General features: G+C 32.4%; 2 protein-coding genes across 2 annotated transcripts; one reads left to right on the top strand and one right to left on the bottom strand.

Moving 5' to 3' along the window:
- Window positions 1–271: 271 nt before the first annotated feature.
- On the bottom strand, window positions 272–5,889 carry LOC100794691 (mitochondrial-processing peptidase subunit alpha). Its single transcript, XM_003531595.5, has 13 exons — window positions 5,691–5,889; window positions 5,082–5,321; window positions 4,382–4,678; window positions 3,275–3,442; window positions 2,970–3,134; window positions 2,779–2,859; window positions 2,588–2,654; window positions 2,287–2,384; window positions 1,729–1,801; window positions 1,574–1,644; window positions 946–995; window positions 678–790; window positions 272–588 (listed from the first exon to the last, which is right to left on the bottom strand). Exons 1-13 carry the CDS (start codon window positions 5,730–5,732, stop codon window positions 536–538), a joined length of 1,518 nt encoding a protein of 505 aa, XP_003531643.1. The 5' UTR covers window positions 5,733–5,889; the 3' UTR covers window positions 272–535.
- Window positions 5,890–8,908: 3,019 nt separating this feature from the next.
- LOC100782166 (ATP-dependent 6-phosphofructokinase 3) lies at window positions 8,909–13,929 on the top strand. The gene is made up of 12 exons (XM_003532987.5): window positions 8,909–9,232; window positions 9,396–9,442; window positions 9,579–9,618; window positions 9,686–9,748; window positions 9,836–9,973; window positions 10,103–10,321; window positions 10,394–10,462; window positions 10,582–10,711; window positions 11,368–11,633; window positions 11,994–12,042; window positions 12,133–12,287; window positions 13,717–13,929. Exons 1-12 carry the CDS (start codon window positions 9,140–9,142, stop codon window positions 13,822–13,824), a joined length of 1,377 nt encoding a protein of 458 aa, XP_003533035.1. The 5' UTR covers window positions 8,909–9,139; the 3' UTR covers window positions 13,825–13,929.
- Window positions 13,930–14,245: the final 316 nt, after the last annotated feature.

Genomic DNA, 14,245 nt, shown 5'->3' with positions numbered 1-14,245 from the left:
TTAAAGCTTCTATACACAAATTATTTTTAAAAACATTAAAAAAATAGGCCAAACATTTGTTCATTTTTTAGAAAAACTAATAAAATTGATAGAATAGTCCCTACAAAATGATACAAGATCCACCACCTATTTAATGAATTCTATTTAATATTTTATAAACCCTACATAAATATATCCAAATAGTAGAACATGTTAGAAAATTATATTTGATTGATGAGTATATTACTTGCAATTTCTTTAACTATTCATGCGTGGGTTGGCTTTTGTGCTCTGTTGAGAAAATTAATTCATAAATAAAAAATTGAGGTGAGCATTAGTCATGAGACCATGCACCTAATACACTAAGGCAAATCGTTATATAAAAAAAAATTAAAAAAAACATGGAACCAGAATAAATGGTTCCTCAGGTCCGCACAAAAACTTCTCTGGGATTTATTTTCAGCATTGCTGATTCGGTGTATATTGCTCTCGAAAATTTGAAGTAGGCATGCTTGTGATCCAGAAAATATAATGAGCTGGTGGATCACATGCAATTTCATTTTGCATGGAACTTGCTGTTAACAGATTCATAACTTGGCACATTCATGACTGTCACAAAAGAAAGAAATAATGTTTTTCTCAGTTAAGACTAGAGTTATCAATCAGTAAAGAAATTCTTGAAAGGAAAAACTTATTACCATCCCCATATGATGCCATGGTCAAAGGTGAGGAAATAATCTTTTGAGCAATTTTAGTGATATCATTCAACGTGATTTCATCTACAGCCTTCAAGAACTGTTCCACAGGCTTCCTGAAAAGGGTAACATTGCAATTTACAAAGAATTACACTTCCATTCAAGAATTATAGCTTGTGAATAGAGTATATTCATAAAGTCAGACAAGGTTGAAGCAATAGGATATAAATGAAAAGAAAATTTTCAAGGTCTTTTGAGATTGATGGTTTACCTTTCTCCATAAGTCAAAATCTGCCTCCCTATATCTTCTGATGCAATCATCTGCAAAAAAAAAAATGATTATTTTAAGAAAATGAGATCCAAATGAAATCTAACCAGACCCACTTTTCATTTAAGTATGTAAGATAAAAAAAGAATCACAAGGCAGAAACATGCAATGATGTTATATTCACATACTTTTTTAAGAGCTTTCAAAGTTTCAGGTGGAAAGGAGGCCCTGACTAAGCTAGACATGAAAATTGTGTTTGAGGTGGACATGTTCAAAGGAAAACAGAAAAAAAAAGTGATAAAACCATGGTAATGAGAGGTGAGGAAGTGTATAAAGGGAAGCAGTGAACCCAAGGGGTTGGTCAAGTGGGGGCAAAATGGGGTCTCGCATGCTGTAGGTTTGAGCCCCCACTCATATCTTTGGGATGAAGTGAATGTAAGCTTTTTTGTAAGTACTGAGTCTAATATCATCAGTTCCTAACATTATTGAAGAATGAAGACTAATAGAATTTGAAAAAATTGATACCCCTGGAACGATGCATAAACAAAGGAGTCTAAATGTAAGACAAACTTTCAAAGTATTTAACCCATCACAAGTTATGTATTAATTATTAAAGAAGGCAAGAGCATACTCTAGATTCCAGATTCATTAGAACTGCAGACTTTGTGGATTTTTTGGCTCGGTCAAGCTGTACCTGTGTAACTGTCATTGCAAGAAGTTCTAGTTCAATTTTGCACAAATAAAGATTCCAACTAAAATACTGCAGAAACAGGAGAGATGTAAAACCTTGTCCAGGGGAAGCAATTGCTATTAGTTCTTTGGCTGCTATATCAACAGTTTTTGGCACAAAATCAGGGCTCTACATCCACAAATTTGAATGTGTAAACCTCAGCATAACATATTAAGCAGCAACTATTATGGTTTAGCTTATATGAAGAAGTAATCACTTATTTTCAGCAGTTTCCTAAGAATTTTTTTTTTATAAAAAAAGCTATTATCCCCTCTAAAAAATGTTCTCCCAAACATGCACTAAAAGTGATTTATTTTTACAATCATAATTCATGAGTAACAATTGAAAGGTCATCGGCAAGCCACATAGAATCCTCAAACTAGCCATACACTCTGATCAACATTCATCATGGCAACTTTGTCTTCAACTAATAAGCACATTTTAAGTCTAGGCTATCTAGCTTTTATCAGCATTGCATAATATAAGGGAACTTGTTCCCCTAGACATAATAATCCAGCCTTTCAAAGGGGGAAAAAGAAGGAAAATCATATCTATATTCAAAACTATATTTTGTGTAAAGGAATGTCTAGAAACAATGACGAGTGTTTGCTTACAGTGCTTGCATAAATGCCAAACAGTCCTGTATTATTGAAGATACTGTTGAATGCAGAAAAAGATTGAATCTGCTGATATTCATTCAGCACATTAAGATCTGGATTCAGTAGTACACGCAAAACAAGTTAAAATATTAGAGTTGAGTATGTATGAAACTAAAATGATGAAGGAAGGTGAAGTTCACATTAGCCAGATAAGCTTTACACCTCAGATGGAGAATTTAATTGAAGATAATGACAACGTTAAAGCACATAGCTGTCCAAACTAAACAGCAGACAAGAAAGTATAGGTAAAACATACATAGCCTTGAGTGCATCCCTTTTCCAGGCCCCCCTGCTGAGAATGACCCACCTCCTCCCATAAGCATCTGCATGATTCAAGAATTATTAGTTCCATTCAATCATTTTGTACATACTTTTTTGAGCAACAAAAGTAAGGACGAAAAAACCAAAGCATGGTATTTCTATCACACTCAGACACAAAATGTGTACCTGTAAAACAGTCAAAACAATAGCATCTTTCTCCTTTTGCCAGCCACCAGGCACTTCAAAAGCAATAGCAACATGTGTACCCTGCCCTTGCAACATATCATAGAAGGTAAATAATAATATTTCTTAGAAGGGGATACATGAAGAGAATGAGATACAAGAAAATGCAAATATGTATGTAAACTTATACACACCCCTTCACCATGACGACGAAAATCACCCCCGACATAGACAGACTTTGGTTCTTCAGGACAGGGAACCTTTGGTAGATCAGAGAGAAGTGGCTCAGCAATAGATAGAAGCTCTTCGTGCTCAACCCCAGATGCTGCAAGTACCATTCTAGGTGCTGTGTAATTCTCCTGATTTTTCACATCCAGCAACAATTAGATTCTCACATTGCAAGGGGAAAACAGAAAGAAAAAACAGTCAAAATTACAAGTGTTGCATAAATTAATACCAGTAGGATTTATGTAGTAACAGAAAGGATAACAGATCTTACAGCAACAAATTCCTCTAAACTGGGGCCATCCAATCTGTTTAGTGCTGCTTCAGGAGCCAAAAGAGGATAAGCCAATGCACCAGAATAACCAGCAGAGTGAATTGCTTCCAAAAGCAAGCCCTGGGGATTGTTAGAGAGTTCTCCAAGCTCTGCTTTTACTTTCCGAAGCTATGGTTCAACATGTTCACAAGGAACGCTATATCAGCCATCAACAAAGAATACTATGCAATCAAAATGAGAATGACAAACTTTTAGCAAGACTCCTTTGAGTCTCTATTAGGATCCAATTGCAAGGCATGGGACTTGATTAAAATGCTTAAAAAGTATGGGATTCCATCATGGGTTTTATACGTCCTTGGTTTCTCCCACCACAATGATTAGTTTTCATGGTGTGGTTCTGGTTCTCGCAAGGTTCATATCAATTGGTATCAAAGCCTTCCAATCATATGCATGGGTGTCAGGGCTGCAAAGCTAGATGGAATGCTAGGATTTAATTGAAAGCTATGGGAATAAGTTACACATTGGGGGTATGTGATTTTAATATGGGATTTATATTTTATATAGCCTTGCCACCTTAATGGTTAGGCTAGATTTTCTGCTATTGCAATGTGGTTCTCCCAAGGTTTGTATCAGCTTCACAATCCACAAAGGGGAAACGAAAATCAAAATATAATACTGAAAGGAAGTCAGGGCAAAAAAATAATAATAATTTAGCAGTCAAAATGAGTTAGTATAGTTAGATCTTAGAAGGGTAGAATATGTAAATAAAGAAAAATACTGAATAACTTTGTCTATCTTTCATATACTTTGTTGGAGGTGATTAAAGTGTAGCTATATTTATAGGAAAGGAATATCCTATATATTACTGTAAAGAGACACTGGTGTTTTACTTTCACTTTTTTTTTTCAACCAAGAATTAACCCACTAGACAGTGGCCATATTTTTTCTATAAAAGAATGTGTGTAATTGTTTGTCCATCCAACTGTAGATCATAAAACAGACAGAGAAAAGCCAGCCCAGTTGCTGAAGAAAATGATGAATGAGCTTGCTGACCTAAGAATGACAAGATCAGTCCCGGAGAAAAGAGAAACTTGAAAAAATAAATACCTCTTCATTGACTTCCCAATCCAAGAAGGCTGGGTGCCTTACACAGTCAACCAGTAATTCAACCATTTGTGGAACATAGGTCTTTAAGGCATCAAATGTATAACCCATTTGCTCCCGAGAGGCTGAGGCTCCTACATTACCACCAATTGCTTCTACTTCCCTTACAATGCGAAAGTGACTACGGTTTGTTGTGCTTTTGAAAGCCATTCGCTCTAGCAAGTGTGAAGCCCCGCTTGAAAATGGCGTCTCATAGATGGAACCACAGTCAAGATATAACCCAATTGAAGCTGCAGGGTTCTAATTAACAACAAAAATGGGGGAAAAATCAATATGCTAGCCAAAACCCCCAAATGCAACATTAAATCTTACAGTAACATTGTCATTGAACATATCAAGACACCAAAAAATTACAAGCATGCACATACAGCTAAATCATAAATCACGTTGTCATTGTTGAACATATCAAGATGCCAAAAAACTAAAAACATACAGTTAAGTCTTACAGTAACATTGCCATTGAACACATCAAGACACCAAATAACTAGAAACATGCACATACAGTAACATTCTCATGGAACACATCAAGACGGCAAAAAAAAAAAAAAAACTAGAAGAATTGGCATAGAGTTAAATTAAATCATATAGTAACATTGTCAATGAAAGATATCAAGACACCGATAAACAAGAAAGATGCACATACAGGCGAGGTCTCTGATGCAATTTTGAGTCCATTGGAGAGTGTTGTGATCTTGGTCTTGCTTTGTTCGACGAAATCTGGAAGTGAATCTGGGAGAGCAACGCCACCAAGGGGTATGTCAAGAGGAGGAAGAGCACTAGAACGCTCTCCAGTAAGCCAGCTAAACAAACCACCAGATGAAGTCCTTGCAGCTACCGCGGCCGAAGTTGAAAACCTAATGGATCCCAAGTTACCTCCATGGCCCTAATCACATGGTTTCATCACACAAAATCACACAAACAGCAGCAGCAGCAGCATTCACCACAAAAAAGAATATTCCATTACACCATTGAATGCCACCCTAATTTTTTTATGTGAATAACAAAACAGTCAATTGTAACATGACAAAACAATCTAGGAATTAGAAAAACCGATTGCGTGGGATTTAATTTCAATTTCATACAATGAATCATAAAAGGGGCTCCAATCTTCCTACCCACCAAACTAATTTCCAAGAAAATCAATAAAGAAACATTTTTTACCGATCAAAATCAAATTTTGTTATCAGGGTAAGATCCAAAACATTAATATTGGAATGAAAAAAAAGGATGATATGATAGTGTTAGTAGTGACCTTGAGATGCCTTCTGAATGATGAAGCTGCAACTCTGTACATGATGCGCAGTGACGAGGAAGAAAATCAAAATGAAGGGCTTCGATTCAGTGAGCTTTGTGTTCTTCTGATTCTGACACCGCCAACAAGCCCTATGAAGCTGAAGCTGAAGCAGGGCAACGCACAATAGAGAATCAGATTAATTTGGAATTGGTCAATAATTTTTATTTTAATCAAAATAAATATAATTATCAAGACCAAGAAGTACTGGACTGGAGTTATTCAGGCTTTTAGAATCTGGCCCAGTAAAGTTGAGCATCACAATCCTTTCAAATGGACAATTTTAGCTGTAGGGAATTGTTATTCTCACGTCCTCAATTGCTATTTTCACTCTACGTGTTCCATTTTTTTATTCTGAAAATACCCTTATAAAAAATATGATTTTGCTGTTCAAATTGTAAAAAAGAATCATATCTCTGTCACTTGATTTTTTCGCTTCCATTAATTACAACGAGAATATGATTTCATTTAATAATGTACAATGAAATCATATTTATGTTTTATGTTATGAAACTGAATAATATTTATGTTCTGATATTTTCAAAATATTTGATTAAAAGGGTAGTTTTTTTTTATTGATTTGATTACAAATAATTGATTATAATTTATTTGATTACAATTAATATGTGTTAATCAATTAACTTTTGTATCATTAATTTGATTACAATTAAAAAAGGTAACTTGTGCGCATGATAATAATTTATTTTTAATTAGATCAATTTTATGCTTACTACTATAGTGAATAGAGAAACTTTTTTTTTTTTACCATTTTAGTGAAATTAATTTTAAGTATGATACTTTTAACTTTTTCTTGGGTGGCTAGGATATTCATGATTGCCCTTTCAAATAAAGGATTTTCTTGATTGAAAGTTAACGATTAATCCTTCAAGATATAAACATTTATTTATGGAATTGACGTCATTTAATAGATGATATTTCATACACACAAACCTATGAATGAAATATCTAACCACATGTTTAAGGAAAAGCCATAACACACCATGTTGGTGTTATTTTTAACACTTATAAAATATACTTATACTTATGCATATTATTGCCTTTTTTTTTACCGATAAGGGACTGTTTTTTTTTTTTTTTCTAAATGGGGGACGATTTTAAATAATCTCCTAAAAAGGATAAGTCGTCAGGTGATGCAATTTTAAGTTAAAAATCGTAATACTTATTACAAATTTGTATTTTTTTTACTGAAATTGTAAAATTATTTATGATTTCAGTTAATTTTTTTTACGACTTTAAAGTAGTAACCACTTTTTTTTTTTATGACTTTGAAGTAGTAAAACCTTTTTTTTAATAAAATTTTTTAAGTTTAAAGTTTTTTTATAAAAGTTTTAATTTTTTTTATGGTTATTTTATTTTTTTTTCAAATTTTTTAAAATTGTAAAAAAATTATTTATTTAAATTTCAAATAACTAATTTTAATTTTACTTATTAATAATTTTATTTAATATGGTGTATATTTTTTATGATTTTATATTATATGTTATTAATTTATTTTAATGTTTTATTATTTAAAATATATTATATATGTTTAATATTGTTTTATTTAAATGTATTTGTTTATTTAAAATTTAGATAATCTATTTGATATGTCCCAACACCATCTATCACAAGCACATCATCAAGAAGCAGTCTTTCCTCGATGTCAAGGAGGTCAACAAAGTTTTCAATCATTAAAATTTTCATCATTTGTCTCAATACTTATCTCAAGTTCCTTCTATCTCAAATGTTTTTGATGGATCCTCACAAAGATTTGGTTCCACTTTCAACACTCCACCATCTTCATATAATCTATCACCATTGAGCTCTTCTTATCGTCTATCATTACCTACTAAAATGCATGCATGATGACATGGGTCATAAAAAATGAGGAGAATGATAATTATAACAATACCAACAATAATGATGATGATGATAATGATGGTGATCATGTTCCTCACCAACAATACATAATTACACGTAAGCATCCTTGAAGAGGGGTAAAGTTCATGGAACAAGAGGACGTAAACAAATCCAACCCAATAAGACAAAAGATGGCATATCTAGGAATCATTGTGAACATCATCTCATTATTAATTACAAAAAAATGTAATTTTCATTTAAATGTCATCCATTTTTAAATTAAAGTGTTTCAAATTTTTAGTATCTCCTTTTAATTTTAGTATGTATTTTTATTAATAGATTATCTAAATTTTGAATAAACAAAAACATTTTAATAAAACAATATTAAAAATATATAATATATTTTAAATAATAAAACATTAAAATAAATTAATAACATATAAAATAAAACTATAAAAAATATACACCATATTAAATAAAACTATTAATAAGTAAAATTAAAATTATTTATTTGACATTTAAATAAATAATTTTTTTACAATTTTAAAAAATTAGAAAACAAAATAAAATAACTAAAAAAATAAAAATTTTACAAAAAAAATTTACACATAAACAATTTTATTAGAAAAAAAGGTTTTACGACTTCAAAGTCATAAAAAAAGCTTTTACGACTTTAAAGTCGTAAAAATAAAAAAAAATATGACTTTAAAGTCGTAAAAGAAAAAAAAATTAATTAAAATTGTAAATAATTATACAACTTTAATTGAAAAAAATACGAAATCGTTATGATGTTATGATTTCTATCTCATTGTCATGTCTTATCCCTTTTGAAAAATTATTTAAAACTGATCCCATTTGAAAAAATTGAAAAAAATCAGCTCCTTATGGGTAAAAAAGTCCATATTATTTTATCATGCAAATAAAAAAAAAAAATTCTAAACTCACTTTTAAATACAATTTATAAACATATTTTTTTTTTAAAAAAAACTAAATAAAATCTGATTCGAACAAGCCTCTTTTTTTCATGTAAAGATAAGTTTTTTTTTTTTTTTTTTGAGGTAAATGTAAAGATAAGGTTAAGAGATGAAGAATTGTCTCTTGTTCAACATACAAAAAAATTGTAAGCAAAATGAGTGATCATGAGATATATGTGATTTCCGGGCACCACTTGTGCTTTGGACTGATATTAATAATAGTATCATATTTTGCCTTGCAAAAAAATGAGATACATGTGATTTGTGCAATACGTTTATGTTCCAAAACACATTGGACCCTACCATTCATGTTTGTCTATTTCTAGCATTCTCTTGTCTTCTGTGTTCGACAGACAAACGTTGGACTAACTAGTACACGTATGTATGTTAAGGTGAATCAAACCACGTGTGTCTTTGGCCGTCGGATTCATCATCAACGGCCATAAACAAACACATCACCCCCTCAATGGAACTCTTCCATTTCATCTTCTGTTTCAACCAGATTCGTTTGCTCTGAGTTCTCTCCAACACACAACAAATTCTACTTTCTCTGATTCCATTTCCACCATCATCACCATGTCCAATTCTGAACACAACATCATCACTGGAAATGCTGGCTATGTCCTTGAAGATGTCCCTCATCTATCTAACTACATCCCTCACCTCACTGTAACCTCTTCTTCTCCAAATGCTTCTCTTTTATTTGCTAAAAAAAACTTTGAGGAGAAAGAAAGACACTACTGTGTGTTGCTTTTTTGTATGAGTTTGTATATCTTCCATTGATTACAAACATGTTCTGACCTCTGATTCTTTTTTGTTGTTCATCATGCAGACATATCGTAATCCATTGCAAGACAATCCTTCCTATTCAGTTGTTGAGTACGTTACTAACATGTTGTATTAAAATTGAAGTTTGAATTAATTCTTCCTGGGGTTGGTTTTTCTATGTTGTGAATTTGCACATTGGTGTGGTAATTCAATCTGTGATAATTTTTATTGGTTTATGCATCACCAGGGAGCATTCTGTTGATGTGGATGATACTATTGCGCAAAAGGCAAGTTGTTGTTGTTGTTGTTCTCTCTTTCATTACAGTGTTCCTGAATTGTTAATTCAGTGTCCAGGTAGTTGTACATAAGAATAGCCCAAGAGAGACTCATTTTCGCCGTGCTGGGCCGCGTCAGAAGGTTGGTTTGTTTTGTTTTGTTTGGCTGGCCACAATGTTGTGTGTGATTTATGGGGTGACAGACAGCAATGAATTGAATGTTTCCCAGGTATATTTCGAGTCCGAGGATGTGTATGCTTGTATTGTCACTTGTGGAGGTCTTTGCCCTGGTGTAAATACAGTGATCAGGGAAATAGTTTGTGGGTTATACCATATGTATGGGGTGCACAAAGTACTGGGAATAGAGGTACCAATCACTCTAAGTACCTTCTTTATTTCTAACAGACAGATTAATTAGCATTTTCATTTGAAAATTTTCATGAACATTTTCATTGTGTTGGAACCATCCTTGGTACCTCAATTCAATTGTATGCAGGAAGGGTATAGTGGTTTTTATTCTCGCAATACAATTCCATTGACACCAAAGGTTGTGAATGACATCCACAAACGTGGTGGAACCATCCTTGGTACCTCACAAGGAGAAGGAGGCAATGATACCTTAAAGATTGTTGATAGCATCCAGCATCGGGGAATTAATCAGGTTTACATACTTGGAGGAGATGGAACTCAGAGAGGGGCTTCTGTGATTTTTGAGGTAATTGTTCAAATGCTGCTATGCAGAAAGTTGATTTTTTTAGGCAATTAAGGTTTTGTTATTTGCACACAGGAAATTAGAAAACGTGGCTTGAAAGTTTCAGTGGTTGGAATTCCAGAATCTGTTGATAATGACATCCCGGTAAGCATGCTTGAATTGGACATCCGAAGCCTTACAATAGAAGCTACTTTGATGAGAATGTAAAAACAACGATATACTTTTAAACAGTCACCTAATTAACCATGTTGTACCTGAATCAGGTTATCGATAAGTCATTCGGTTTTGACACTGCTGTTGAAGAGGCACAACGAGCCATAAATGCTGCTCATGTGGAAGCAGAAAGCACTGAGAATGGTATCGGTATTGTCAAACTAATGGGTCGTCACAGTGGTAAGTATCATTTATATTTCGTAATTTACAATACAAGCTTAACCTTATGCTAGCTATATAGAGTAGAAGATCTGAAAGATGACTTGTAAGCTGCTGTCATCTTTGGTTATTTTCATGCCTAGTGACATCTTTGGTGACTGAAAGATCTGGTTTTAGTTGTTTCATAGCCATCCATTTTGACAAACACTTACCCTTTAGTGATCTTGCAAGATTGTACCTCCATGATTTTTCAACTGTTTCAAACATTTCTCATTTTTGCAAATTGCAACATCTTTCTAGAATATCGGTGTTTTTTCTATTTTTGTCCATGTAAGTAACATTTAGATCTTGTCTTTTCTAAAATTCCCCCAAAGTTAGTTTGTCTCTAATGTGAGTAAGGTGTATCCACACTTAAATCTTAAGGTTCAAGACCACAATACTTTTTTAATTCAATCATGGGTGGATACACCCCTTCTTGCGAACTTTAAAGAAAAACTCACTTTAGAGGAGCCTTATCTAAATAACATTTCAATTCCAATACCTTCCAACAACACCAGGGGACTATCCTTCCTTTGGAATCAGCTCAGCTGCACTTTTACCATAATCTGTTAATCTTAGCATTTCCTTCTTTTGTAGTATGAGTTGTTATGGTTATTTGACATTACCTAATCATACAGGGTTTATATCTATGTATGCAACTCTAGCAAGCCGAGACGTGGATTGTTGCTTAATTCCAGAGTCACCTTTTTACCTTGATGGTCCAGGTGGACTCTTTGAGTTCATCAGGAAAAGACTTGCAGAAAACGGGCATATGGTTATAGTAATAGCTGAAGGTGCAGGTCATGAGCTTATTTCGGAAAGCCTATCTGCTACAAATAAGCAGGATGCTTCTGGCAACAAGTTATTTCTAGATGTCGGTCTGTGGTTATCACAGAAGATTAAGGTAAAACGTCAGGAATAATGCTCCTGAAGTATGTATTTTTTTATCTAACAACTTGTTTTTCTTGCACTATGGTTAATAATTTTGAAGTATGTTACTTCCAAGAATCTGAATAAAAAAAAAACACATGTAACTAGATCAAATTTAGAATTTGTTGATAATACTAGCTACATTGATATGTAAAATTATTTCAACTGCTATGTCTGGATATCTTTATTTCACAACTTCTTTAGTAGTCTCACTTTGACAACATCTGCTCTCAAACTACATTCTAGCAATTGGCCTATTATACTATCTTCATTTTTTCTTTTTCATTTTTCGTAGTAACAAGTTTATATGCTTATTTATTTATTTCTGTTGTAGGACCACTTCACAAAAAGTCGAAAGATGGATATAACTCTGAAGTACATTGGTGAGCTCTATTCTTTCTACTGGTGCAAATGAGAGTGTTACCTGTATAAAGTAAATATTCTAACCAATTGAAAAAAATTTTGTGTGATAGATCCCACCTACATGATCCGAGCTGTTCCAAGTATTGCATCTGATAATGTATATTGCACTCTCCTTGCTCAAAGTGCTGTTCATGGTGCAATGGCTGGATACACGGGCTTCGCAGCTGGCGCGGTCAATGGCAAACATGCTTATATTCCATTTTATGTAAGTCATTGTTAATTCTAGTTCTAGTCTAGTCATAGTTATAAAAATTGGACTGATCGAACCGATTCAATCGGGATCCAATTATCAAGGCGGTCCATCTAAGCTATTGGACTGAAAATGTAATCAACTCAATTTGGCTGAGTTTGGACAAATTTGGTGACCCCGACCAAGTTGGCTTGATTTTACCCGGTTGATGAGTTTTTTTTTTAAATAAAATAAAAAAAATATTTTTTATTCTTTTACATTTTTTATAACATGTTAAATTGTTAGTAGCTAATTATTGAATAATATATAATATGTTCATAATATTATTTTTTTATCTTAATAATAATATATAATAACTAACTATTATCATATTGATCATAGTATAATTTAATATTTATGTGTTTTATACATTTTGACTAGATTTTCTTATGGTCATTTGACAATTTTTGTATTTAATCCTAGAAAATAAAAATTTCTTTGATAATTTAATGATAATATCCAAAGATTAAGTTATAATAATAATTAATTAATTATATAATATTTATAATTTGATCATTACGGTAAATTTATTTTGAAATAAAAATATGAATTGATCACATTTTATTAGTTGTTATATATATATCGAGCCAATAAGTGACCCATCGGTACAACTTTTGATCCATTGATTCACTATTTCAACCGGATCAATTATCAGGCTAATTTTCATAACATTTAGTCTAGCACGTGTGTTTGTTTTTTTGGTTCAACACCCCCCAAATGGATGTTCAAGGATAAGTAACAATTTGATGTTTGTCACAAAATGGTACTTTGAAATGTGTGCCCACATAATGAAATGGTAAAACAAACAGCCTAAATCTGTTTGCTATAGCGTCACTAGTGTTTGGTTGTATTTCAATCAACACTGTAAAAGGAAGTAAAAACACACATGGAGCTATGCTTGTAATTTTTTTTCCTTTTGTTTGGGGCCAAACTCTCAGGATTATTATGCATAAGCATCAAATTGGTTTATATGGGTAAAACTGGGAGCAAAAGAATTTTATAAATATGGTCAAGTTTCTTTTTTAGAAAAATTGTAATGAAAACTGGCCCATGAAATTTTCACTTTTTTTTATCCATACCAAACTGGTACTGAGAATTAAAGAGACAGAGTAGTTATTAACAATTAAGCACACTAAGTAATTATTTGATCTTATATGTGTAAATATTAAATAGAGATTAATTTTTGGTACATTATTTACACTATCAACTATGTAGATATGATTTTTAAAGTAGTTAAAAAACCTGCTGATATTTCATTCTATTTAATTTGTGGTTCTGGTTGATGATGATGTTATGTAATATTTTATGCATTTTTCTGCTGTCTTTATTCTTTAATGTTATCCATTGAAATTGAAAACTGGTAATCTTGTGCAATTGTAAATTGAACTTGTTTTGTAATGTGCAGCGGATAAATGAGATTGAGAAGAAGGTTGTTATAACTGACCGCATGTGGGCAAGGTTACTGTCTTCAACCAATCAACCTAGCTTCTTGAAACCACTGTCATCTCATTAAACCAGCTGCTTGTTAGTGTTTTCTTTTTACCTGCACTTGTTTAGTGTTAACTCATGAATCAATTCAAGAGCATCAGTGCTTTAATTAAATGAGTTGCTTATTTTACAATGCCACTTTAAAATTCACTTTAATTTTTCTTATTTTTCTACTGATTCTTGGCCTAGGAAATACTTTTTTTTAATTGATATTGATAAAAAAATTAAAAAAACGTTGCGCTTGTATGAGAAACGCTACGTAAAATGCTCCAACATCGCATCTTATTTTTAAGCAACTCGCATAAACAACCCCTCTAGGGGTGTGCTTGATATTTTGTAAGTATTTCAAAAGTTTTAAAGGGAATTGGATTCAGAGATGAAGATTTAAAGCTGAAAGCCTGAAAGCACACTACATTTTTTATTTATTATTAATAAGCACATAGAGC

The sequence above is a fragment of the Glycine max genome, chromosome 8, assembly GCF_000004515.6.
Source record: "Glycine max cultivar Williams 82 chromosome 8, Glycine_max_v4.0, whole genome shotgun sequence".
Taxonomy (NCBI): Eukaryota; Viridiplantae; Streptophyta; class Magnoliopsida; order Fabales; family Fabaceae; genus Glycine; species Glycine max.
This window is presented reverse-complemented; position numbering and strand designations above follow the sequence as displayed.